Genomic DNA, 26,323 nt, shown 5'->3' on the forward strand with positions numbered 1-26,323 from the left:
AAATGTGTGACTACTGAAAGAAGTATTCTCTAATGCTGCTCCTAGTGAGAACGAACACCAATGGACGTCAAAAAATAAATAAAAAGAGAGAAAGACAATCTCCCTAAGGGGTCACAGAAAAAAAAAAAAAAAAAGTATATTGTTTCCAATTCTTCTCTACTCTATGCAAGACTAAAGAAAAAAATGTGTGGCTTTAGACCCAAAAGAAAGCATGCTTCCATTGACATTAAATAAGAAAGGTCCAAAAAAAATATTAGGTAATATTTGTATTTTAAGCAGACTGGATATTTTGTTCCTGTGAAGTGTAAGCACCAGTAAATATTATTTATACATTTAAACCTATAGAGTTGGGCTTTATGGCAGAGTTGTGAGAAGAAAGCTATAAGTTTCAGCAAAAAAAACAAACAAATGTCACGCTTTGAGTTGGCAAAAAGGCATGTGGGAGACTCCCAAAATGTACGGAGGAAGGTACTCTGATCTGAAGAGATTAAAATGTAACCATTTGCCCATCAAATTAAACGATATGTCTGGCACAAACCCAACACATCACATCACCCAAATAACCCCATCCCCACAGTGAAACATAGTGGTGGCCGCATCATGCAGTGGGGATGTTTTTCAGCAGTCAAAGCCCAGACCTCAATCCAATAGAAAATCTGTGGTCAGACTTAAAGATTGCTGTTCCCAAGTGCAAACCATCCAACACTGAAGGAACCGGAGCAGTTTTTTGCAAGGAGGAATGGGCAAAAATCCCAGTGGTAAGATGTGGCAAGCTCACAGAGACTTATCCAAAGTGACTTGGAACTGTGATAGCCACAAAAGGTGGCTCTACAAAGTATTGACTTTAGGGGAGTGAATAGTTATGAACATTGACTTTTTCTGTTATTTTGTCCTATTTGTTTGCTTCCCAATTTAAAAAAAAATTAAAAAAATCTTCAAAGTAGTGGGCATGTTCTGTAAATTAAATGATACAAATCCTCAAACAATCCATGTTAATTCCAGGTTGTAAGGCAACAAAACCTGAAAAATGCAGGGTGGTTCTAGTAAATCTACCAATTGACTTCTGTACAACCATCCAGATGGAAAATTTCTGCTCAGTGTATTCTGATGGCAGGGAAATCTCCTTTCTGTCAAAATGCACAATAGTGGGATTCTTTCCCCATCCACCTTGAATGTGTAGATGGGGAAAGTCTTTTTTTTTTTTCCTTCAACCTGCTGATCTTCAGAGGGTCTCATCTAAATCAAACAATGAAAATCCCATACAGTGTCCAGGAGCTGATGGTTACAGGAAATTCTTGGGGGAGTGACATGATAAATATAAAAAAAAATAACCAGCAGTTTAGAAAAATGTGTGTGTGTAATAATATATATTATATATATATATATATATATATATATATATATATATATATATACACACACACACACACACACACACACACATATATACACACATATACACACAGAGTGCTGAGCATAAATGAGTACACCTCTTTTGAAAAGTAAGATTTTAATCAATATCTCAATGAATACAAGAACAATTTCCATTATTTTGACAAAACTGAGTTTTATAGAACGTTTGCTCCACTCGTTACATGAAAATAAGGTTAATAAAATAACTTAGATTACAAATCTTCAGTTTTACTCAAATTAGTTGATACAAAAATGAATACACCCCAAAAAAAACTACTATATCTAGTATTTTATATGACCTCCATGATTTTGGAGTACAGCACCAATTCTTCTAGGTATAAAATTAACAACTTGGCAACATATTACAACTTCTATTCTTTTTCCATTCTTCAAGAATGACCTCTTTTAGAGCCTAAATGCTGGATAGAGAGTAATGCTCAACTTGTCTCTTCTGAATTCCCCATAGGTGTTTGATTGGGTTCAAATCAGGAGAAATACAGTACTTGGCCACTGAATCACTTTCACCCTGTTCTTCTTCAGAAATGCAACGGTGGCCTTAGATGTGTGTTGTGGATCATTGTCATGTTGGAAAAGTGCACAACAACCAAGGGCACGTAGAGATGGTAGCATCTCCGCTTTCAATATAGAGCAGTAGATCTGTGAATTCATGATACCATCAACGAAATGCAGCTCCCCAACACCCATACAGTAGGACATTGCCACCACCACGTATCACTGTAGGCACCATACATATTTCTTAGTATTCCTCACCTTTGTGACGCCATACAGTTTTGAAGCCATCAGTTCCAAAAACATTTATCTCGGTCTCATCACTACAGAGTACAGTCCCAGTAGTCTTTTTCAGCATCGGCCTTGGTAAATTGTAGGTGGGCTTTTTTGTGCATGGGCTTTAGTAAAGGCTTCTTACGTGGATGACTCCTATGAATACCATTCCTCTGTCGTGTGCGTCGCATTGTGTCACGGGAAACAATCACCCCAGTTTGGCTTTTTACTTCTTTAGCTAACTGCAGTGAACATGCATGGAGATTTTCTTCAACCCTTCTCATCAGAATATGTTCCTGTCGAGGTGTTAACTTCTGTAGACAGCCTGGATGTCACTGTGAGATGGTTGCAGTTCCATCTTTGTTAAAGCGGGAGTCCGCCGGGACTCCGCGTTTTTTTTTTTTTTTTTTAAAAGCCAGCAGCTACAAATACTGCAGCTGCTGACTTTTAAAATAGTGACACTTACCTGTCCAGCGCGCCCGCGATGTCGGCACCCGAAGCCGATCTCTAGATCGTCTCTCGGGTCCTGCCGCCACCATCTTGGGTATGGGAATCAGGAAATGGAGCCTTTCGGCTTCATTTCCCGGTTCCCTACTGCGCATGCGCGAGTTGCGCTGCGCAATAAGGACGGTCCCCGCTGCCTCTGGGATCTGTGTGTTTCCCAGCAGGCAGCGGGGCACTTGCGGAAAGGGGCGGGCACTTGCGGAAAGGGGCGTAATATACGCCCCTTTCCGCAGAGAGCTATCCCGGTAGTGGGTCCAGATACCTGTACTGTACAGGTATCTGCACCCCCCTCCCCCTGAAAGGTGACAATTGTGGCGCCGGAGGGGGGGAGGGTTCCGATGAGCGGAAGGTCCACTTTAGGGTGGACCTCCGCTTTAAATTTTTGTATCACTACAATGTAAAGTCGTGAGAGTACAGCTTTTAAAACAAATTTGCTGTCCCCTCAAAATAACTCAACACACGGCCAATTAATGTCTAAACTGCTGGCAACAAAAGTGAGTACACCCCTAAGTGACAATGTCCAAATTGGGCCCAATTTGCCATTTTCCCTTCCCGATGTCATGTGACTCATTAGTGTTACAAGGTCTCAGGTGTGAAAGGGGAGCGGGTGTGTTAAATTTGGTGTTATCACTCTCATTCTCATAGGGCGGCACAGTGGTGTAGTGGTTAGCACTCTCCCCTGGCAGTAAAAAGGGTCGCTGGTTCTCCCTGTGCCTGTGTGGGTTTCCTCTGGGTACTCCGGTTTCCTCCCACACTCCAAAGACATGCAGGTAGGTTAATTGCCTTCTGTCCAAAATTGGCCCTAGTATGTGAATGGGGACCTTAGATTGTGGGATCCAATGTGAGTGTGCAATGTAAAGGGATAGGGGTAGACACTCACTCAGGTTGAACTGGATGGACTGGGGTCTTTATTCAACCTAACTATGAAACTATTCTCTTATACTGGAAGTTCAACATGGCACCTCATGGCAAAGAACTCTCTGAGGATCTGAAAATAAGAATTGTTGCTCTACATAAAGATGGCCTAGGATATAAGATGATTGCCAAACCCTGAAACTGAGCTGCAGCATGGTGGCCAAGATCATACAGTGGTTTAATAGGACAGGTTCCACTCAGAACAGGCCTCGCCATGGTTGACCAAAGACGTTGATTGCATGTGCTCAGCGGTTGTGTTTGGGATGTGTGCTGCCAGCATTCATGCAGAGATTGAAGGGGTGGGGGGTAAGCCTGTCAGTGTTCATACGCTGTACACTGCATCAAATTGATCTGCATGGTTGTCATTCCAGAAAGAAGATTCTTCTAAAGATGATGCACAAGAAAGTGCGCAAACAGTTTGCTGAAGACAAGCAGACTAAGGACATGGATTACTGGACCCAGGTCTGATGAGATTAAGATAAACTTGTTTGGTTCAAATGGTGTGAAGCATGTGTGGTGGCAACCAGGTGAGGAGTACAAAGACAAGTGTGTCTTAAGCCCCATACACACGATCGGACTTTGTACAAACTTTCCAATGGACTTTTGTACAAAGGGTGTTGGCCGTAAGTTTGTATTGCATACACGCAATCTGACTTTTTAGGCAACAAACACGAACGTAGTGACGTTTCAACATACTGACGACACTTCAAGAGAGGATGTTCAATTACTCCAGTGCCACCTTTGGTCAACTTCTGTATTGTTGTCTGATCTTTTGCATTGGTTCTGAGCATGCGTGTTTGTAAAGTCCAATGGTTTTCTGTACACACGATCGGACTTTGCTCCATCGGACTTATGTTGTCAAAATGTTTGTCCGTTCGCACAGCCAACAAAAGTCCAATGAAAACCTGAAAAAGTTTGTCCGATGGAGCGTACACACGGTCGGATGTTGCTCCAAAACAGCTCATTTGCATGTTTGTTGTCAAAAAGTCAGATCGTGTGTACGGGCCTTAACAGTCAAGCATGGGGGTGGGAGTGTCATGGTCTGAGGCTGCATGAGTGCTGCTGGCACTGGGGAGCTACAGTTCATTGATGGAATCATGAATGCCAACATGGACTATGACATACTATAGCAGAGCATGAGCCCTTCCCTTTGGAGACTGGGTCGCAGGGCAGTATTCCAACATAACCCCAAACACACCCCTAAAATGACCACTACCTTGCTAAAGAAGCAGGTAAAGGTGATGGACTGGAAAAACATGTCTCCAGACCTAAACCCTATTTAGCATCTGTGGGGCATCCTCAAATGGAAGGTGGAGGAGCGCAAGGTCTCCAACACCCACCAGCTGATGTCGTCATGGATGAGTGGAAGAGGACTCCAGTGGCAACCTGTGAAGCTCTGGTGAACTCCATGCCCAAGAGGGTTAAGGCAGTGCTGGAAAATAATGGTGGCCATACAAATTATTAACACTTTGGGCCCAATTTGGACATTTTCACTTAGGGGTGTACTCACTTTTGTTGCAAGTAGTTTAGACATTAATGGCTGTGTTGAGTTATTTTGAGGGGACAGCGAATTTGAATGACATGCTGGTAGGTTAATTAGACCTTGTCTAAAAAAAAAATAAAAAAAAATTGGCCTTAATATGTGTATGTCAATGTTGTATGTGTTTGTAAGCGTGTCAGGACAATAAAGCGCCCTGAGGCGATTCAGTTCGCATAGGTAGCGCTATACAAGTCACTCACTGTATATATATATATATATACATATATATATATACATATACACACACACATTTACATACATACATATACACACACATTTTTATATATATATATATATATATATATATATATATATATATATATATATATATATATATATATATATATATATATATATATATATATATATATATATATATATATATATATATATATATATACACACATACACATACATACACACACACATATATACATACACACACTCACCGGTCAATTTATTTTTAGGTACACCTTATTATGACTGGTTGAACCCCCCTTTTGGCCTTCAGAACTGCCTTAATTCTTCATGGCATAGATTCAAGGAGGTGTTGAAAACATTCCTCTGAGATTTTAGTCCATATAGACATGATGGGCCTCACACAGATGCTGCAGATTTGTTGGCTGCACATCCATGCAAATTTCCAGTTCCACCACATTCCAAAGGTGGTCTATTGGTTTTAGATCTTGGAAAGCCATTGGAGTACAGCAAACTCATTGTCCTGTTCGAAAAAACCAGTGGTGAGCCGATTTGAGCTTTGAGACATGGTGCATTATCCTGCTAGAAGTAGCCATCAGAAGATGGGTAAACTGTAGTCAAAAAAGGATGGACATGGTCAGCAACAATACTCAGGTAGGTCATGGTTTAAAACAATGCTCGATTGGCAACTAGGGGCCCAAAGTGTGTCATGAAAATATCCCTGGGAATCAGATCTCCCAGAGGAAGTCACGAGATGTGACGAAACCAGTAGGAGGAGCTTGACTGGTTGATGCACAAGGAACTAGGAAGTGCTGTGGAGAAATAGGACAGGGGAAACGCCATACACTGGGACTGCAGACCAGAACACAGATGACGACCTCACCCCCATATATCAGCACATCTCAATGCGTTTTTTAAATACATTAAATGTGTTAGGATTAAGTTCGCCTGCTGGTGGCATTATCCTGCTCTGGGCTGTTTGCTGCAGTTCCAGTGTCCACCAGCAGGTGTCACCCAGGAGCCAGCAGGCTGGTTTAATCAGGCTAATTAATGTTCAGTTGCCTGTGGGCTACTTAAGGCTTCTTCTCCCTTCCCCCGATGCGTCACGATTCTGGTCCCTTCCTTGCAGGCTGTGCCTAGCTTGATCCAATATGTACGTCTCTGCCTTGCTTCTATTTGAGTACCCTGTTGAGATTCCCCTTCCTTGCAACCTTGCATTCCCTTATCCTTGTCCTTTAGATGGATTTTGTATATAGTTAGTAGTTAGGTTCCTTTGTTATTTGTCTTTTGGGGTTTGTTTATGTTCACATTTACTGTGTGCGGTGTTAATGGCTTGTTGCGTTTCACTATAAATACATGTCACTTTAATATATATATCTTGTACTGGCTTAAGCAGGGGGACACGTCTGGCACTGCAGGATCTGAGTCCCTGGCAGTGTAGTGTGCTACTGATGGTAGCCTTTGTTACATTGGCCCCAGCTCTCTGCAGGTCATTCACTAGGTCCCCCCGTGTGGTTCTGGGATTTTTTCTCACTGTTCTTGTGATAATTTTGACCCCACAGGGTGAGATCTTGCGTGGCGTTCCAGATCAAGAGAAATTATCAGCGGTCTTGTATGTCTTCCATTTTCTAATTATTGCTCCCACCGTTGATTTCTTCACACCAAGCTGCTTGCCTATTGCAGATTCAGTCTTCCCAGCCTGGTGCAAGTCTACAATTTTGTACCTGGTGTCCCTCGACAGCTCTTTGGTCTTCACCATAGTGGAGTTTGGAGTGTGACTGTTTGAGGTTGTGGACAGGTGTCTTTTATATTGATAACAAGTTCAAACAGGTGCCATTAATACAGGTAATGAGTGGAGGACAGAGGAGCCTCTTGAAAATGCAGGTCTGTGAGAGCCAGAAATCCTGCTCATTTGCAGGTGGCCAAATACTTATTTTCCACCATAATTTGCAAATAAATTCTTTCAAAAATCAGACACACACACACACACACTGTGATTATTACTGATCCGTCCCGTGTGAAAGGGGCCTAAGGATTTAATTTCAGTTGCTCCATTCCTAGCTATCCAGATGGAAAGTAAAACAAGCCTGCTGGCATCCTTTGTCATTCTGTTACCCAATCAGACTTTTGAAGATGATAATTTGGACAGGCTGGTGAAATGGCAATGGGTACATTCTGGGCAACATACTAGGGATTTGTAATCTTAAAAAGGGATAAAAACCTCTGTTCTAGTTGGTTTTCTGCATATTGATTTCATATTCCCCAGCTGATTATATGCACTGACCAATAAAGCTGTATACTTACCAAGTTGTGAGAACAGCCGCTCGCGTTCTCTCTGGATCTCATCCTCGGACAGAGCTTTCAGCTTTTTCAGATTCTCCTCATGGATCCTCTGGGCCTCTCCATTACTCTCTGAACTCCGCAGACCTTCCCCTGTAATCAGACGGGGCTTTTCTTCTCTTCCTTCACCTGTAACACAGCAGATTAACCAACAATAAAACATCCCCTTCTTAAAGAAAATGACATAATATAAAAAATATATAATCAAAATAATAATAATAATCACAGACATGCCTCCAAACTATTTTCCTTTAACATTCCAACTTTCTGGCTTTCAGAAACACTGTTTTTTGCAGATCAAGCAGAGGGAAACAAATATGTAATCACTAAATTTGGAGGAAAATATTATGCAAACATTAACAAAAAATAAATAAAAATAGGAGTTTTATAACAGCTTACCTGTAAAATCCTTTTCTTGGAGTACATCATAGGACACAGAGCCATAAGTATTTACTTAGTAGGTTATAGCTATCTTCAGGTGTTGATACTGGCACACCCAATACAGGAAGTTGACTGCCCTATATAACCCCTCCTCCAAATATCACCTCAGTTTTTGTAGCCAAGCTGCAGATGGACACCGGTGGCAAGAAAGCACCCTGAGGCGATTAAGTTTGCATAGGTAGTGCTATACAAGTCATTCATTCATTCATTCAATATACTTAAACCCCTTAAAAGAAGAGGGGAGGGACCCTCTGTGTCCTATGATGTACTCCAAGAAAAGGATTTTATAGGTAAGCCGTTATAAAAATCCTATTTTCTTTATCGTACATCATAGGACACAGAGCCTCAAGTATTTACTTAGTGGGTCGTCCTATAGCAATGCTACTTGAGGGGAGGGAAGACAACCCGTAGGGCACCCCCAGACCTTGAGGACTTATACTGCTGCCTGCAGCACACTGCACCCGAAGACGATATCCTCAGTCCTTCTTACATCCACTTGGTAAGATTTTGTGAATGTATGGACTGAAGACCAAGTTGCGGCCTTGCAGATCTGAGCTAAGGAGGCCTGGTGACGCACTGCCCAAGAAGCACTAACCGCTCTGGTAGAATGCGCCTTAACTTGAATAGGGGGAATCTTACCTCTTAAATCATAAGTTTGAATTATAACTTGCCAAATTCACTTGAAACAGGATTGCCTTTTCCCTGAATCATTGGAAACGTTTGATCCCAGAATGTGAAATGGTGGAAACTCCCAAAACTCTAGTTTGTATCCTAGCGTCACTGTAGAGAGCCCATCTGTCCTGAGTTTCCCTCTGCCAGACTTCTGCTAAGTGCAGAATTCTTCCCCTTACCTTGGTGAGGGGAGACGCCTCTCCATTAAGAGGTCTTAGTATTCTGCTTTATAGTTTTGCGGCTCCAGGTCTTCCTTTGAGCCTGGGCCTGACCCTGTGATTTTTTCCTCTGGAATCTGACGGTGGAAGCAGTCGCCACTGCCTACAGGCGGATGCTCTTGTCGCAGGAGAGAAAGTCTGTTTAAATGAAGGATGTTTATACTTTTTGACTGGCAAAGGAGTACTTTTTCCACTGGAAATTGTCTGGATGTATTTATCCAAATTATCGCCATATAGTCACTCCTCATGAAATGGGAAACTAGACAGCAGGTTTTTGCAGGGTGCTTCGGCAGACAAACCCTTTAGCCAAAGGGTCCTAGCATGTGTACTAGCACAAGTGCAAGGCGAGACGCCTGGTGAATAGAATGCTTTATAGCATCTATGGCAAAACATAATGCTTTTGGTAAATCGATCAACTTAATGACCTGTTGTGCAGGGAGCTCGTTAAGGGCTCTTTTAAGGACTGGTCTTTTAAGGACTGACAAATGCCTATAGCTGCAATTGCAGGCTGAGCAACAGTACCTGCTAAAGAAAGACCAAGTTAGACTTACCGGTAACTTGTTTTCCAGAAGTCTTTCAGGACAGCACCTGAGAGATAGCGACTCCTCCCTCCTCGTTAGGAAACACCTTCTTCCTCCAGACTTTAAAGGGAGGCGCCTCCCTACCACACCTCAGTTGTAGAAGAGAACCTCCGGCCCCGGCTGGAACACATAAACACATACGTTAGTCACAGCGTAGCATAATACAATACCATAGGGCGGGATGTCTGCTGTCCTGAAAGACTTCTGGAAAACAAGTTACCGGTAAGTCTAACTTGGTCTTTCCCAAGGCGTCTTTCAGGACAGCACCTGAGAGGATAACAGAGACTTACCCCTTAGGGCGGGACAACAGCTTGCAGGACCTTTCTGCCAAACGCCTGATCGCTGGCAGAAGTGAGGTCCAGTCTATAATGTTTCACAAATGTGTGAAAACTCGACCATGTCGCCGCCTTGCAGATCTGCTCCGGGGTGGCACCAGCTCTCTCTGCCCACGTAGACGCCAGAGCCCTGGTTGAGTGTGCACAAATTTCTGCTGGAGGAGATAATCCTGCCTGGGAATATGCCTCCGAGATAGCTAATTTCAGCCATCTAGCTAACGTAACTTTAGAAGCTTGAAAACCCTTTTTTCTTCCTGAGAAGAGTACAAACAGTGAATCTGAACGTCTGAAGGACTCCGTCCTTTCTAAATAACTCAGCAGAGTCCTCCTGACGTCCAAAGTATGGAAAAAAGTCTCCTTATTTCCTTTAGGGTTAATACAAAAGGTTGGCAGTACTATGTCCTGTATACGGTTCTGAACTGAAGCTACCTTCGGTAAGAATTTTGCATCTGTTTTAAGAATAACTATCAGGAAAAATGGAAAAATATGGTTCTTTAACTGACAGAGCATTTAGCTCACTGATCCTGCGTGCAGAGACAATGACAATCAGAAAAACGTTTTTTAATGTGAGAAACCTAAGGGAAGCCTCCACAAGAGGCTCAAAAGGCCCTTTTGTTAGAGACTGTAGGACTACCGACAAATCCCATCTAGGAAAAACCTTAATAGGAGCTGGCCTAGATCTTTTAAGGGCTCTAAAGAATCTGATCACCAGCGGATCTGAGGCCACAGATTTTTCTAAGAACACTGTCAGGGCTGCTACCTGCACCTTCAGGGTACTAACTGCCAGTCCCTTGTCTGCTCCATCCTGTAAAAACTCCAAGATGGAGACAAGGCTCCCTGGCACCTGGGCGGCTGACAAACACCAAGTTTTATAACGCTTCCAAACCTTAGAATAAATGGCCCCCGTAACCCTTTTCCTACTTGCCAAAAGGGTAGAGATCAAACGGTTGGAAAACCCCTTGCTCCTAAGGAGCTGCCTTTCAGAAACCAGGTCGTGAGGGCCAGGCTGGCCACTCCTGGATGGTTTACTGGGCCCTGCAACAACAGATCGTGCCGGAGGGGCAGATGCCAACAAGGCTTGATTGCCAGACCTAGCACTGTCGAAAACCAGGCCCTTTTTGGCCAAAAGGGAGTGATTAGAATAACTGGCACCTTCTCCCTCTGAATTTTCCTTAAAATTAACGGGATTAACTGAAATGGGGGGAAAGCGTAGCAAAGACGAAATTCCCATGGATAAGCTAGCGCATCCGTGCCCAGCGAGCCATCGCGACTGTCCAGGGAAAAGAACTGGGGAACCTGGGCGTTCACCCTTGAGGCGAACAGGTCCACCTCTGGTAAACCCCATTTTCCGGCAATCATTGTGAATACCTCCGGGTTTAGAGACCATTCCGCTTCCTGAATAGCGTTTCTGCTTAGGAAGTCCGCTAACCTGTTTAGATCCCCTTTTAGGTGGACTGCTGATAGGGATAACAAACGTTTTTCCGCCCACCGAAGAATCTCCATGGCCAGTACCTGAAGCGACCTGCTTCTTGTACCCCCGTCTGTTTAAATAAGCCACCGCTGTGGCATTGTCTGTTAGGACCTGGACGTGATGGGACTGAAGCTCCTGAACAAACAACTCCAGAGCCAAGGCAATCGCCTTGAGCTCCCTCCAGTTTGAGGACCTTATTGTCTCCTCTTTGGCCCAGGACCCCTGAGTGAAACGTGTTCCTAGATGGGCTCCCCACCCCCAGGAACTGGCGTCGGTTGTTAGTCTTTTCTCGACTGGAAAAGCCCAGACTAACCCTTCCGATAAGACATCCTGTCTTTTCCACCACCATAGGGACCTTTTTACCTGGGTTGACACTCTCACCTCTGCCTCTAGGGATGCCACTGTGTGATCCCAAGATTTTAGAAGGAAAGCCTGCAGACACCTGAAATGCATTCTTGCCCACTGGACTGCTGGCATTGCTGAAGTTAGAACCCCCAAAGCTGACATAACCTGCCTTACTGTCAGATTTTGGCTGGTCTATAATAAAGACACTGCACCGGAAATCCTGTCCTTTTTGTCTAAGGGAAGGAAGATTTTTTGATCCACCGAATTTATTAGATACCCTAAAAACCGAATCTCCTGAGATGGGTTTAGGGACGACTTTTGGAGGTTCAAAATCCACCCCAACGCCTCCAGATGGCTGCGAGCTTTGCCTAGATTGGTCTGCAATTCCTCGCTGGATGGGGCGAAAAACGGCAGATCGTCTAAATAAGGAATAACTGCGATTCCCTGAAGTCGCAGTGGCGCTAAAGCTTCTGCCATTATTTTGGTAAAAATTCGGGGAGATGATGACAGGCCGAAGGGTAGGGCCCTGAACTGGAGATAACGAACCACACCCCCCAACCTCACCGCCAGCCTGAGGAACTTCTGAGACTGGGGAGAGATTGGAACATGTAGGTATGCGTCTTTTAAATCTACTGACGCCATAAAACATCCTGGCGTCAACAGATTTCTGACCGAAAAAATTGAGTCCATTTTGAACTTCCTGTACCTTATGGACTCGTTTAAAGGTTTTAGGTTGAGAATCAAACGAAATTTTCCTGTCGGTTTCTTTACTAGGAAAACATGGGAATAAAACCCCTCCTGCTGTTCTTGCAGGGGTACCTGTACTACTACGCCCTGTTGCATCAGTTCCTCTAGAGAGGACTTCATGGCCAGGGCCCTTACTGGGTCCCGCGGGGTGTTGGTAATCAGGAACCTTCTTGGGGGGTCGTTGACAAACTCGAGTGAGTAACCCTGCGCGAGAGTGGTCAGGATAAACTGATTTGAAGTTATCCCTGACCACTGCGGAAGAAATTCTTGTAGTCTTCCGCCCACCCGCAGAGACGAGTCATTGCGATTTTTCGGCCTGTGTAGGACGGAAGAGAATTCCGCCTCTACCCTTCGGCTTCGGGGCGGACCAACTTTTCCTTCTCCCCTGCAACTTGCTGTCCTGATCCTGAGTTTTTTGAGGTCGAAAAAGATGTTTTGGTACCTGCTTTTTCTTTTTGACCGGAAAGGATCTCTTTTTATCGGCTGTCCTGTCAAGAATATTATCGAGGTCAGGGCCAAAGAGCAAGTCCCCTGAAAAGGGTAACCCACACAGCTTATTCTTTGAAGCCGAGTCACCAGGCCAGGTTTTAAGCCATAAGGCTCTTCTTGCAGCATTAGTTAGAGCTGCTGACCTGGCTGATATCTTAATTGCCTCAGCTGAGGCATCTGCAACATAAGCCACTGCCGTAATCAGGGTAGGAAAAGAATCTAAGATTTCCTGTTTAGGGGAATCTGCAGCTATATGTGACTTTAACTGGTTAATCCAGTATTCTAAATTTCTGGCTACACACGTTGTGGCCATTGCTGGTTTTAAATTGCTCATAACTGATTGCCATGATCTCTTGAGCAAAAGATCCATGCGTTTGTCCATCGGATCTTTCAAAACTCCCATGTCCTCAAAGGACAGATCCGTGGACCTTGAAACCTGGGAAAAGGCGGCATCCAGTCTGGGCACCTTGTTCCATACTGCTGCAGGGTCCTCCTCAAAAGGAAAAGGGCTTTTTCTCTGGATCCTGCCATTCTTTCCTAATGGCCTCAGAGATGACCGGATGAACTGGAAATGTTCGGCCCTTAGGCTCATCCAACCCAGCATACATGCGGTCATGGAGTGATAATTCCTTTTTCTCCTCACTTAAACCAAGCGTAGCATGAATGGCTTTAAGGAGCCCATCGACCTCTTCAAGGGACAGTTTGAATTTAGAGGGGGCTACCTCAGAATCCTCCAACTCCTCTTCCGAATCTTTAACGGAAAGAGCAGAGGACTGCTTTTCCCTATCTGAAGGGTCTTCAGGCAGAGATTCCAACACCGGGATTGAGAGAGACCCCTGGGAAGACTCTGAAGTGGCAGGCTGACTAGCAGCCGGATTTGCTAGTGAGTCACGAAAATTCTGGATCGTGGCGTATAGCTCCTTCTTTACAGAGGCCACCAGATCCTCACATACAGAGGCAGATTCCTCCTTAACTAAAGAAGTAATGCAGGGACTGCATAGGGTTTTCTTCCAATTTTCTCCCAGCTTGGCCCTGCAAGAAGGACTTCTTTTCTTTGGGTCAGAGCTCTTAGCCTACGAAGAAAAAGACAAAAAAAGGGAAAAAAAACAGGGAACCCTTAGTGAGACCCAGTCTCAGCCTTGATAGGGATCACCACACAGGTGCACTGAGAAGAAACCAGTCAGCTTCTAGTGCCCAGACAGGCCCCTTGCCACCAGGGGGGAAAGCAAAAAAAAAAAAGAGAGCGAGACCAAACGCCAGGAAATAGGGGAGAGAAGGCAGACTTTAACCGCTGCCTCTTACCTGGGCTTTGCTGGTGCCTGTGCCTGTCCCCACCGCTGCAGACGCTGAATCTTCCATAACAGGTGTGTGCAGAAATCCACTTGTGGCTATACACCGCCTCTAGACTCACGTAATGCAGCTGCACCGGACCGGAAGCGGAAATAGGCACCAGCACCTGTCCTCCCTCCTCCCCCCTGCGTCCACGCCGGAAACGATGTTTCAGCTGACCCGATGACCCGCTCTGTCACTTCCGGCGCGACCGCCGAAAAAAAACATGGCGGCGGCACACGCGCGCCGCCGCGCCTATGAACGTGCGGGCCACCGAATCTTCGGCTCTCTCCGAGCACAAGAGGGGAAGAGGAGCCCGCTTGCTACCGCTGTCGAGGCGTGGGTAGGTCGGGAGGACAGCGGGTCTCTAAGGAGGAAAAAAAGGGAAAGAAGCCCAGTCCCTCAGGAACACCTAAGAGAAAAGGACTCCCTCCCAAAAGGTGTTCCCTCCGGGCCGGAGGAAACACAAAAACTGAGGTGTGGTAGGGAGGCGCCTCCCTTTAAAGTCTGGAGGAAGAAGGTGTTTCCTAACGAGGAGGGAGTCGCCGCTATCTCTCAGGTGCTGTCCTGAAAGACGCCTTGGGAAAAAGAGGATTTTAACAGGAATTCCAAAGTTTTATCTGTTGGATTCTTTAGCATTTGTGCATTGTCCACTGGACAAGTTAAACTTTTATTCACACTGGAAAATCACAGAATCTACTGCTGGAACTTTCCATTTTTTGGTGAACGTTTCCTCCATAGGCTAGAGAATTGAGAATCTCTTTGGAGGGAGAAAATGCTTATCCGGATGATTCCATTCGGTATAAATAAGCTTCTCTAGTAACATGTGGACTGGAAATGCATGCACTGGTTGTGAAGTTTTCATGGAACCCAAAGAGGAAAGCAGATTTTCAGCTGACTCTGTTAGGGGTAGCATGAAAGTAGAGTGAACCATGTCCGTAAGGATTTGTACCTCAGATTGTGAAGCTAAAACTTCAACTGTTTCCTCCGCAGAGGAGTAATCTGTTTGTTTTTTCCGATCGTTTGAGCGTAATACCTCATTTAGTCCCCACTGTTCTCCTGGTAAGGGGTTTGGAGTGGGAGAAAGGGATCTAGCACACTTCTTATCCCCTTTAATGGAGGATGTGATTAAAACCGCTAATCTTCCTTCTAAGACCGGCAGGGCAGAGGAAAACGCATCTTCAGTCATGTATACAGGGGCTGAAGTGTGAGAAGCAGTTGCACCACCAATTGCTTCCAATGACTCACCCTGGCTTGCCATGTCAGGTATCTCCGGAAAGGATAACAATGTGGAGGCATGTCTGGAGTTCCCAGTACCTGGGGGTGGTTTTGGTGCCTTAGTAGTAAGCCTTGAAGCCATAGTGTAAGGCACAAAAAAACAAAAAGGTACTCCAAGAACTGTTCTATTTATTTGAACAATAGTAGGAAAAACAGTGCTAGCATAGAATGACCTAATGCTAAACAATAAGTTTTTTCCTGTACTGCAAATGCCTGTGTAAATTCCTCATGTGCACCAGCGCTTCTGTGGCCTGTGGAAGCCTTGCTTCACACTGTGTTTCCCAGAGTATCAGCTTTAAGCTTTTTCAGGTGTGAGCCCGATTGTCTATGTGCCAGGCCCTTTCCTGTGCTTTAGCAAGAGTCACCTCAGAGGTGAGGTGGGAAGGGAATTTACACAGCCGTTTTATCAGATTTTCAGAGTTATGCATTTTTAAACATAACATGTACATCCACTCAGTTTCCCCATTTAGGGGGAAAGGAATCCCCCCTCCAGCTGCTGAGACACACGCTGTATTAGCACAGATTTAAACAAGGTCTATACACTGTTACTCCCTCTAGAGGATTTTTTAAGGCATTTGACAATATAATGGAAAGAAAAGTCATAGGTGGATTTTGCAGTTTCTATGCTTTCCTCTTACCTTTTCATCACTGCAGGATACTGCTGTAAACAGACAGATCCAAACTTCACCCATCACGGCGGGCAGCGTGCTTAAACCTTCAAAGACTGGGGCCCTTTTAAATAGGGGTTCCACTCCTTTGGACCATGTATAGCACCCCTCAGGGCAGCTTTAGGTAATGTAAAAACCAAAAAGAGTCCTGGTTCCTAGGGAGCAGCCCTCAAAGAGGAGCGTTACAGGCAAAACCTTGTTCTTCTATGCAAGGGCCGGGTACCATCCTGGAGCCACAGTGGCGGAATGGATCCGGTTGTGGAGGCTTTTTAAATCCAGCATGGATCCCTCCTGGAGCTCCACAGAGCACATCTTCACTCGTGCCAACACCTTTAGACACTGGGGAAAAAACTGAGGTACTCCTGGAAGGAGGGGTTATGTAGCAGAGTCAACTTCCTGTATTGGGTGTGCCAGTGTCAACATCTGAAGGTAGCTAAAATGCACTTAAGGCGCTGTGTCCTACGATGTACGATAAAGAAAAACACTAATACTTTGTTGCACCACCTCTGGCTTTTATAACGGCTTGAATTCTCGGAGGCATGGATTTAGCAATCGACAAACTGTATTCTTCATTAATCCGGCTCCAACTTTCTCTTATTGCAGTTGCCAGATCAGCTTTGCAGTTTGGAGCCTTGTCACGGACCATTTTGTTTAATTTCCACCATAGATTTTCAATTGGATTAAGGTCCAACTATTTGCAGGCCATGCCGTTGACATTATACCGTATATACTCGAGTATAAGCCGACTTTTTCAGCCCCTTTTTTTAGGCTGAAAGTGCCCCCCGCGGCTTATACTCGAGTCATCGCCGCCTGTCTACCCGATCAGAGTGTCGTGCAGACAGACGGCGGCCATTCCACTATTCAAAAGCCGCGCCTCCCTGTCTGTGATAGGCGGAACACTCAATTTCCCAGCAGTCAGTGGTCCGCCTATCACGGACATCCGCTCATCCTCATACTACGGACGAGGATGAGAGGATGTCCGTGATAGGCGGAACACAGACTGCTGGGAAATTGAGTGTTCCGCCTATCACAGACGGAGGCACGGCTTTTGAACAGTGGAATGGCCACCGTCTGTCACAGACGAGAAGAGGTGCGGCGATCCTGGCATGGCCGCCATATGTGCAGAAGGACACAGGCTCAGGACACAGGGCGGCTGGACACACAGGGATGGACGGACACACAGGGATGGACGGACACACAGGGATGGACGGACACACAGGGATGGACAGGCATGTCTCACCCTCGGCTTATACACGAGTCAATAAGTTTTCCCTTTTTTTTTGTGGTAAATTGGGGGCCTCGGCTTATATTCGGATCGACCTATACTCGAGTATATACGGTATGTCTTTCTTGAAGGAAAATTTTCATGGCTTTTGCCCTAAGCAAGATGCATCATCCTGGAAAATTAAGTCATCATCAACAAACATTCTTTCAATTGATGGAATAAGAAAAATATTAAAAATCTCAATATAAACTTGTGAATTTGTGTCCAATTACAGCCGGTCACAGAATGTCAACAAACCGCGGTAACAAGATGTTACCAAGTTCTCCTCACACACCGATCATCTCGTTACCACTTACAGTACACACCACACTGTCACAGCCCATCCGAGTACCCGAGTACCTGTCACAGCCCATTTGAGTAGCCGAGTACCTGTCACAGCCCATTTGAGTAGCCGAGTACCTGTCACAGCCCATCTGAGTACCCGAGTACCTGTCACAGTATATCGGAGTACCCGAGTACCTGTCACAGTATATCGGAGTACCCGAGTACCTGTCACAGTATATCGGAGTTATCCGAGTACCTGTCACAGTATATCGGAGTACCCGAGTACCTGTCACAGTATATCGGAGTTAACAGAGTACCTGTCACAGTATATCAGAGTACTCGAGTACCTGTCACAGTATATCGGAGTACCCGAGTACCTGTCACAGTATATCGGAGTACCCGAGTACCTGTCACAGTATATCGGAGTACCCGAGTACCTGTCACAGTATATCGGAGTACCCGAGTACCTGTCACAGTATATCGGAGTACCCGAGTACCTGTCACAGTATATCAGAGTACCCGAGTACCTGTCACAGCCCATCGGAGTACCTGCCACAGTATATCTGAGTACCCGAGTACCTGTCACAGTATATCCAAGTACCCGAGTACCTGTCACAGCCCATCGGAGTACCTGTCACAGTTCATCTGAGTACCCGTGTACCTGAGTACCTGTCATAGTCCATCTGAGTACCGAGCACCCGTCACAGCCCATTTGAGTACCCCAGTACCTGTCAGTCCATCTGAGTACCCCAGTACCAGTATCTATCTCCAGCCCATCAGAGTAACCAAGTACCCATTGGCAGTCCATGCCTCAAAGAATATAAGTTGGGGTGTTTGTTTTCCAAAATGGGGACATTTTGTGGGCAATTCCATTGTCCTGGTGCTCCAGGGCCTTCAAAAATGCAATAGGTCATTAGGAAATTAGGTGTGTAATTTATGCTCCAAGAACACCCGACGGTGCTCCCTGAATGTTGGGCCTCTGTATATGGCCAGGCTGTGTAAAAGTCTCACACATGTGGTATTGTCATACTCAGGAGTAGTAGAATGTGTTTTGGGGTGTAATTTTTGCTATATACATGGTTTGAGTTAGAAATATCATATAAATTGACCACTTTGTGGGGAAAAAAAATGTTTTAAATTTTCTTTCAACGTTTTCCAAAGACTTGTGGGAAAAAAATGAACCAGTCAAAAGACTCATTATGCCTCATAGAATAGGCGTTGTGGTGTCTGCTTTCCAAAATGGGGTCATTTTGTGGGTAATTCCACTGTCCTGGTGCTCCATGGCCTTCACAAATGTAATAGGTCATTGGGAAATTAGAGGTGTAATTTATGCTCCTAGAACCCCTTATGGTGCTCCCTGCATGTTGAACCTCTCTGTGTGGGCAGACTGTGTAAAAGTCATACACATGTTGTATCGCCATACTCGGGAGTAGCAGAATGTATTTTGGGGTGTAATTGGAAGTATGCATATGCTGTGTGTGAGAGATAACTTATGACAGTTTTGTGAAAAAAATAAATTCATTCTTAATTTTCCCAAGAATTGCGGGGAAAAAAAAAAAGACACTTCAAAAAACTCACTATGCCTCTTGCTAAATACCTTTGACTGTCAATCTTTCAAAAAAGGGGTATTTGTACTTTTCAGGGCTCAAGAAACAAGATAGGCCATCAGTGCACCAGGTGTGATCAGATGTGATCAATTTTCAATGATTTGCACCATAGCTTGTAGACTCTATAACTTTCACAGAGACCAAATAACATCCACTAATTTGGGTTATTTTTACCAAAGAGATGTAGCAGGATAAATTTTGGCCCAAATTTATGAACAAAAATTACTTATTTGCAAAATTTTATCCTAGAAACAAAACGATAAAACTTTTGTTTGGGTACAGTATTGCATGACTGAGTAATTGGCATTCAAAGTTTGAGAGCAGTGAAAGCTAAAAATTGGTCTGGGAAGGAAGGGTGGTGTATAAATGTCCTGTATTGAAGTGGTTAAAGCAGAGTTCCACCCAAAAGTGGGGGGGGGGTACCTACTTTAGAGAGGGACTTCCTGTCCCACTTCCGTCTATGGACCTCTCACCCTAGGTGGCCTCTCCCTCTCAGAAATGTTCTGGGACACGTGACAGGTCCCAGAAGCTTGCCTGTCCACTGAGAGAACACAGCGTGACCTGTGCATGCGCATTGCGTGCCCGGCCGTGAAGCCGCAAGCTGTCACGGCCGGTTGCCCGCAGTTTCAATGGAGGCGCCGAGGAGAGGCGCAGGATAGGAGCAAGGCTCTGTATAGCCGTATCGCTGGACCATGGAACAGGCAATTGTCTGTTTATTAAAATTCAGCAGCTAAACTTTTTGTAGCTGCTGACTTTTAATAATTGACTAACAAAAAAAAAAAAAAAAAGCCTGGAACTCCGCTTTAATGATTGTTTTCATTTGGCTTTTCTGTATGTAAATTGCATTTCCTTTAGGCAATGTCTTACATTACGGTCACAGGCATTGACTGCAGTTTCTGAACATTTGTTCCTCATTTATTATGATGTGCATTTTCTGTTTTCAAGGCATATTGCTTTAGGTTTTCTATCTTGACGCTTTGATGTCTTCCTTGGTCTACCAGTACGCTTCCCTTTAACAACCTTCCCATTTGATTTGTACTTGGTCCAGATTATTATAATCCTCTCCTTGGTTTCACCTGATATCTCTCGTGTTGGTACCATGATTCATGTCAATCAGTTTGGTGGAACGTCTCTCCAAGGTGTGCAAGCACCCTTTTTAAACTGCAGGCTAATTAGCAGATGTAATCTGATATAGATGTTGGTTTTAGAAATGCAAAGTACATTGTGATTTCATAATATTTTCCTCAGAATTGCGTGATTACATTTTTTTCCCCTGCTTGATCTGAAAAAACTGTTGCAATTGACTACAGTTTTCTTTATTTTTTTAAGTGTTTCTTAAAGCCAGAAGGTTGGAATGTTAAATGAAAATAGTTTTGAGGTGTGACTGTGATTAGTTAGTTTTTTTACACAATTAAACAAAAAATTTTCAAAAGTGGTGATTACATTTTTTCTTTTTTTGCCAGGGGTTGTAGTACAGTAAATCTTCACAACCTGGCGTCAACACTTTCCGTTTATGTTCAAACATGAAGCATGGCACTGCACAAGTTAACTTGTGACCTCTGTCTGCAGTCTTAGAACACACACACCCTGTGAATAAACTACATGTCCCACAATCCCTGGGTCTCTCAGTCTAGCATTGGATTTGGTGCAGTAGTTAGATCTGACAGAAGCAAGTAGGCATAGCAATGAAGAGAAGAGATGTGTGTTCATCACATTAGTTCTCCAACATTTGCAATTCAACACAGATTTCGTGGTGAGGGGTTGTGATTGTGGGATCATTTTAACCAGTGCCCAAAGATCAGAGCACTTTTTGCGATTTGGCACTGCGACACTTTGACAATTGCATGGTCGCACGATGTGGCTCAACAAAATCAATGTTTTTTTTTGCCACAAATAGTTTTCTTTTGGTGGTATTTGATCACCTCTGCGGTTTTTATTTTTTGCGCTATAAACAAAAAAAAAGAGCGTAAATTTTGAAAAAAAAGCTATTTTTTTTTACTTTTTGCCATAATAAATATCCCCCAAAAATATATTTAAAAAAACATTTTTTTTCCTCAGTTTAGGCTGATACATATTCTTCTACATATTTTTGGTAAAAATAGTGGATAGTTTTATGGCTTTTTAATTATTCCTTTTTTTTTTACTAGTAATGGCGGCGATCTACAATTTTTATCGGGACTGCGACATTATGGCGGACACGTCAGACAATTTTGACACGTTTTTGAGACCATTGTCATTTTTACAGCTATCAGTGCTATAAAATTGCATTGGTTACTGTAAAAATGTCACTGGCAGTGAAGGGGTTAACCACTATGGGGCAGTGAAGGGGTTAACCACTACGGGGCAGTGAAGGGGATAAGTGTGCCCTATTGTGTGTTCTAACTGAAGGGGGATGGGACTGTGCAGGGGAGCTGACAGATCGCTATTCATACTCTGTATGAATAGACGGTCTCTCTGTTCTCCCCCAGAGAACCGGAAACTGTTCCCAGTTCTCTGTGAGCCCCGAGCGTTCGCGGGAGCCCTGTGGTGATAGTGACCGCTAGGCACTCGCATCAGCCCCGTGGGCGAGCATGTGCCCCCTAGTGGCCGTCTATGGTACCAACATTCTGTCTCTGAGGTGACCTGAATATTAACTCTTTCATCTCCCTTTAACTGCACATCTGTACATTAACCACTTCCCGACCGCCGCACGACGATGTACGTCGACAGAATGGCACGGGCAGGCATAAGGGCTTACATGTACGTCCTTGCCTGCCCGCGGGTCAGGGGCCCGATCGGGCCCCCGCCCGGTGCCTGCGGCGGTCGGTATTCGTTCGGGAGCGATCCCGGATGAGGGGATGGCCATTCATTCATGGCCACCCCCTCGCGATCGCTCCCGACGAATGAAAATCCTCCGTGACATCACTTCCTCTCCTGTAATGTAAACACAGGAGAGGAAGTGATGTAATCTCTCCTCCATGTCGGTATTTTTCGTTCCGACACCGAGGAGAGAGGATCGGTGAGTTGCACCAACACGACACTACACAGTAGAACATGCCAGGCACACTCACACCCCCCCCCCCCCCGCCGATCACCCCCCCAATTACCCCTGCCCCCCAGTCACAGTGACACCAATGTAATTTTTTTTTTTTTTTTGCATTGGTGTCATTTGTGACTGTAATAACTGTTAGGGCAGTTAGGGTTAGCCCCCTTTAGTTCTAAGGTACCCCCCTAACCCCCCCAATAAAGGTTTAACCCCGTGATCACCCCCCGTCGCCAGTGTCACTAAGGCTGGGTTCACATTGCAGCGGTTTATGAGAACGAATGTGATTCGCACCGTACTGCAGTGAAAATCACATCCGATCTCTGTGCGATTCGAGTTCAGCCATACAGATAGTATGGCTGAATTCGTGTCGCACCCGCCGCAAATTCGCACGGGACCCTTTTTTTGGCCCGCAGCAGAATCGGATCGCATGGGTGTTCACACCATGCGATCCGAGTTTGCAGATCGCACTGCGATATGCGAACTGATCTGGGGGTGTCATTAACATTTCACTGACACTCCCAGCAGTTCGCATAGGGCAGTGTGAACTGCCGCCGGGAGGCATGCAATGCGGGAACCCGCTGCGGATTCGTGGCGTTCCCGCATCGCTCCAGTGTGAACCCAGCCTAATAAGCGATCGTTTTTCTGATCGCTGTATTAGTGTCACAGGTGACGCTAGTTAGGCAGGTAGGTATTTAGGTTCGCCGCAGCTTTTTATAGCGCCAGGGACCCCCATATACTACCGCATAAAGCCCCCTGATTGCCCCCTAGTTAACCCTTTCACCAGTGATCACCATATAACTGTTACAGGTGACGCTGGTTGGTTAGTTATTTCTTTATAGTTTCAGGGCACCCGCCATTTATTACCTAGTCTCACTAGTGTACCCCTAAATTTAGGGGTGTCTACTTTCCAAAATGGGGTCATTTGGGGGGGGGGTTTGTGCCATCTTGGCATTTTATGGCCTTCAAAACTGTAACGCCCTTAGAAAGCCTGAAGGCGGTGCTTGGTTTTCGGGGCCCCGTACGCGGCTAGGCTCCCAAAAAGTCCCACATATGTGGTATCCCCGTACTCAGGAGAAGCAGCAGAATTTATTTTGGGGTGTCATTTCACATATGCCCATAGCATGTGTGAGCAATATATCATTTAGTGACAACTTTGTGTAAAAACAAAAAAATATTTTTTTTTGTCATTATTCAATCGCTTGAGGCAAAAAAATAAAATATTCAATGGGCTCAACATGCCACTTATCAATTTCCTTAGGGGGTCTACTTTCCAAAATGGGGTCATTTGGGGGGGTTTTGTACTGCCCTGCCATTTTAGCACCTCAAGAAATGAGATAGGCAGTCGTAAACTAAAAGCTGCGTAATTTCCAGAAAACGTACCTTAGTTTGTAGATGTGACAACTTTTGCGCAAACCAATAAATATACAATTATTGACTTTTTTTTTTACCAAAGACATGTGGCTGAATACATTTTGGCCTAAATGTATGACTAAAATTGAGTTTATTGGATTTTTCTAACAACAAAAAGTAGAAAATATCATTTTTTTTCAAAATTTGCGGTCTTTTTACGTTTATATCGCAAAAAATAAAAATCGCAGAGGCAATCAAATACCATCAAAAGAAAGCTCTATTTGTGGGAAGAAAAGGACGCAAATTTTGTTTGGGTACAACATTGCATGAACGCGCAATTACCAGTTAAAGCAGCGCAGTGCCAAATTGTAAAAAGACCTCTGGTCATTTACCAGCAAAATGGTCCGGTCTGAAAGTGGTTAACCTCCCACTGTAGGTTACATGTTCATTAACCCCTCCTTCCTCTGTGGCTGGCCTGTACAGGTAATGTTTAGGGTGCACCATTACCAATCTCCATGTTTCTCCCCCTCAATACCAATGTTAAAGGAAAGTGACAGTCTCCTTCTCCCACCTTCTCTGAAAATACCAGCTGGTTCTGGATATGGTGGACCATAAGACTTTCCAGGGTGCAGTGCCCAGGCCTGAGCAATCAATCACCATGCCCAAACAGTGTCCCATAAAGAGGACAAGGAAAAAGACAATAACACTGTGTAAGGTTCAACACCACCCAAACATGGAGCTCTCTTGGAGTCAGGGTTAGGACAGGATCCAAGCAAGGAACAGATTGGCCAAGGTGGTGATGGAATGGGTGGGAGGTTTTGCTTTAAAAGACAAATAGGATTTTTATAACAGCTTACCTGTAAAAGCCTTTTCTTGTACATCATGGGACAAAGAGCCTAATTATTTAATGGAGCGTCCCATAGCAATGCTACTTGAGGGGAGGGAGACACAACCCGAAGGGTACCCCCAGATTTGGGGACCTATACTGCTACCTGCAGCACACTGCACCCGAATGCGATATCCTCATACCTCCTTAAATCCACCTGATAAAATTTTGTGAATGTATGCACTGAAGACCAAGTTGCAGCCTTACAGATCTGAGCCATGGAGGCCTGGTGACGTACTGCCCAAGAAGCACTAACCGCCCTGGTAGAGTGAGCCTTAACTTGAAAAGGGGGAATCTTACCCCTTAAGTCATAAGTTTGAATAATAACTTGCCGAATCCACTTACTGACAGTGGATTTCAACACTGCCGGTCCTTTAAGACCCTCTGGCAGAATAAATAAAACATGGGTTTTACAAATCTGAGCAGTTGCCTTTAAATAGATTTTCACTGCTCTCACCACATCAAGACAATGTAGTGACTTTTCTTCCCTGGAACATGGTTTTGGACAATATCTTGGTTCAGGTGGAAACCTGGTGACCACTTTTGTTTTAAAAAAAAAAAAAAAAACCTGGACGAGGGTGTAACACCACTCTGTCCTCATGAAAAATCAAATATGGCTCTTTACCAGAAAGGGCAGCCAAAACCCTCCTTGCTGAGGATATAGCAAAAAATACCAACTTCCTTGTCAGAAGGACTAGGGGAATATGTTGTATCGGTTCAAATGGCTGTTTTTGTAACACTGACAAAACTAAATTCAAGTCCCAAGGGTTCAAGGGAGGTTAGATGGGAGGATAAAGCCACATCACCCCTTGTATAAAACCCCAGACCAAAGAATGAGTAGCAAGTGGTCTTTGAAATAAGACCGATAAAGCCAAGAGTTGGCCTTTAATAGTATTCAAGGCCAAATTTAATTTCTACCCCTAATTGTAGAAAGGCAAAAATTCTGCCTATGATATATCTCCGAGGGTGCCAACTCTTGGATTCACACTAGGAAACATAAGCCCTCCAAACTCTATAATATATAGTTCTGGAGGCTGGCTTCCTTGCATTAATTAAGGTAGAGATATTGGATCCCGGAAAGCCTGCATTTTTTCAGAGTGTGGGTTTCAATAAGCAAGCCGTTAAATTTAGAGACCGTAAGGAAGGATGGAATATCGGTCCCTGCGAGAGCAGATCTGGCCCTGGTGGGAGGGACCATGGGCCCTCCACTGCCATCATCTGGTGCCACCAGAATTACCAGCTTTCTTTCCAGCTTGATCTTGCAAAGAAGTCGAGGCCGCAACTGAATAGGGGGGAATGCATAGATCAATGAGAACTGATCCCATGGGGTCACCAACGTATCCATTCCGCATGCGAGTGGATCCCTTGTTCTGGCCACAAAGTTGGCTAACTTCATGTTGAACCTGGACGCTAAGAGATCTACGTCCGGAGTACCCCATATTTGGCAAACAGCCCAAAATATGTCGGGGTAAAGAGACCATTCCCCTGGGATTAACTGCTGGCGACTTAAGTAGTCCGCCTGCTAATTCTCTACTCCCGGAATAAACACTGCCGATAGGCACGGAACATTCCCTTCTGCCCAAGTTAGAATATGGTTCACTTCTGACAGGTCAATCACGTAACCTCAAAGTCTAGGCCT

The 26,323-nt window shown here is 44.7% G+C and overlaps 1 protein-coding gene across 2 annotated transcripts in view; it reads right to left on the reverse strand.

Moving 5' to 3' along the window:
- RPAP1 (RNA polymerase II associated protein 1) overlaps positions 1–26,323 on the reverse strand; it is a 143,514-nt gene that overhangs the window by 82,712 nt on the left and 34,479 nt on the right. For both annotated transcript variants that reach the window (XM_077464519.1, XM_077464518.1), the window contains exon 6: positions 7,658–7,822. In XM_077464519.1, the coding sequence (XP_077320645.1) occupies positions 7,658–7,822 (165 nt within the window). The remainder of the gene's footprint in view (positions 1–7,657; positions 7,823–26,323) is intronic.

The sequence above is a fragment of the Lithobates pipiens genome, unplaced genomic scaffold, assembly GCF_037356315.1.
Source record: "Lithobates pipiens isolate NorthernLeopardFrog02 unplaced genomic scaffold, aLitPip1_a1.2 Scaffold_30, whole genome shotgun sequence".
In the NCBI taxonomy this organism is placed as follows: domain Eukaryota; kingdom Metazoa; phylum Chordata; class Amphibia; order Anura; family Ranidae; genus Lithobates; species Lithobates pipiens.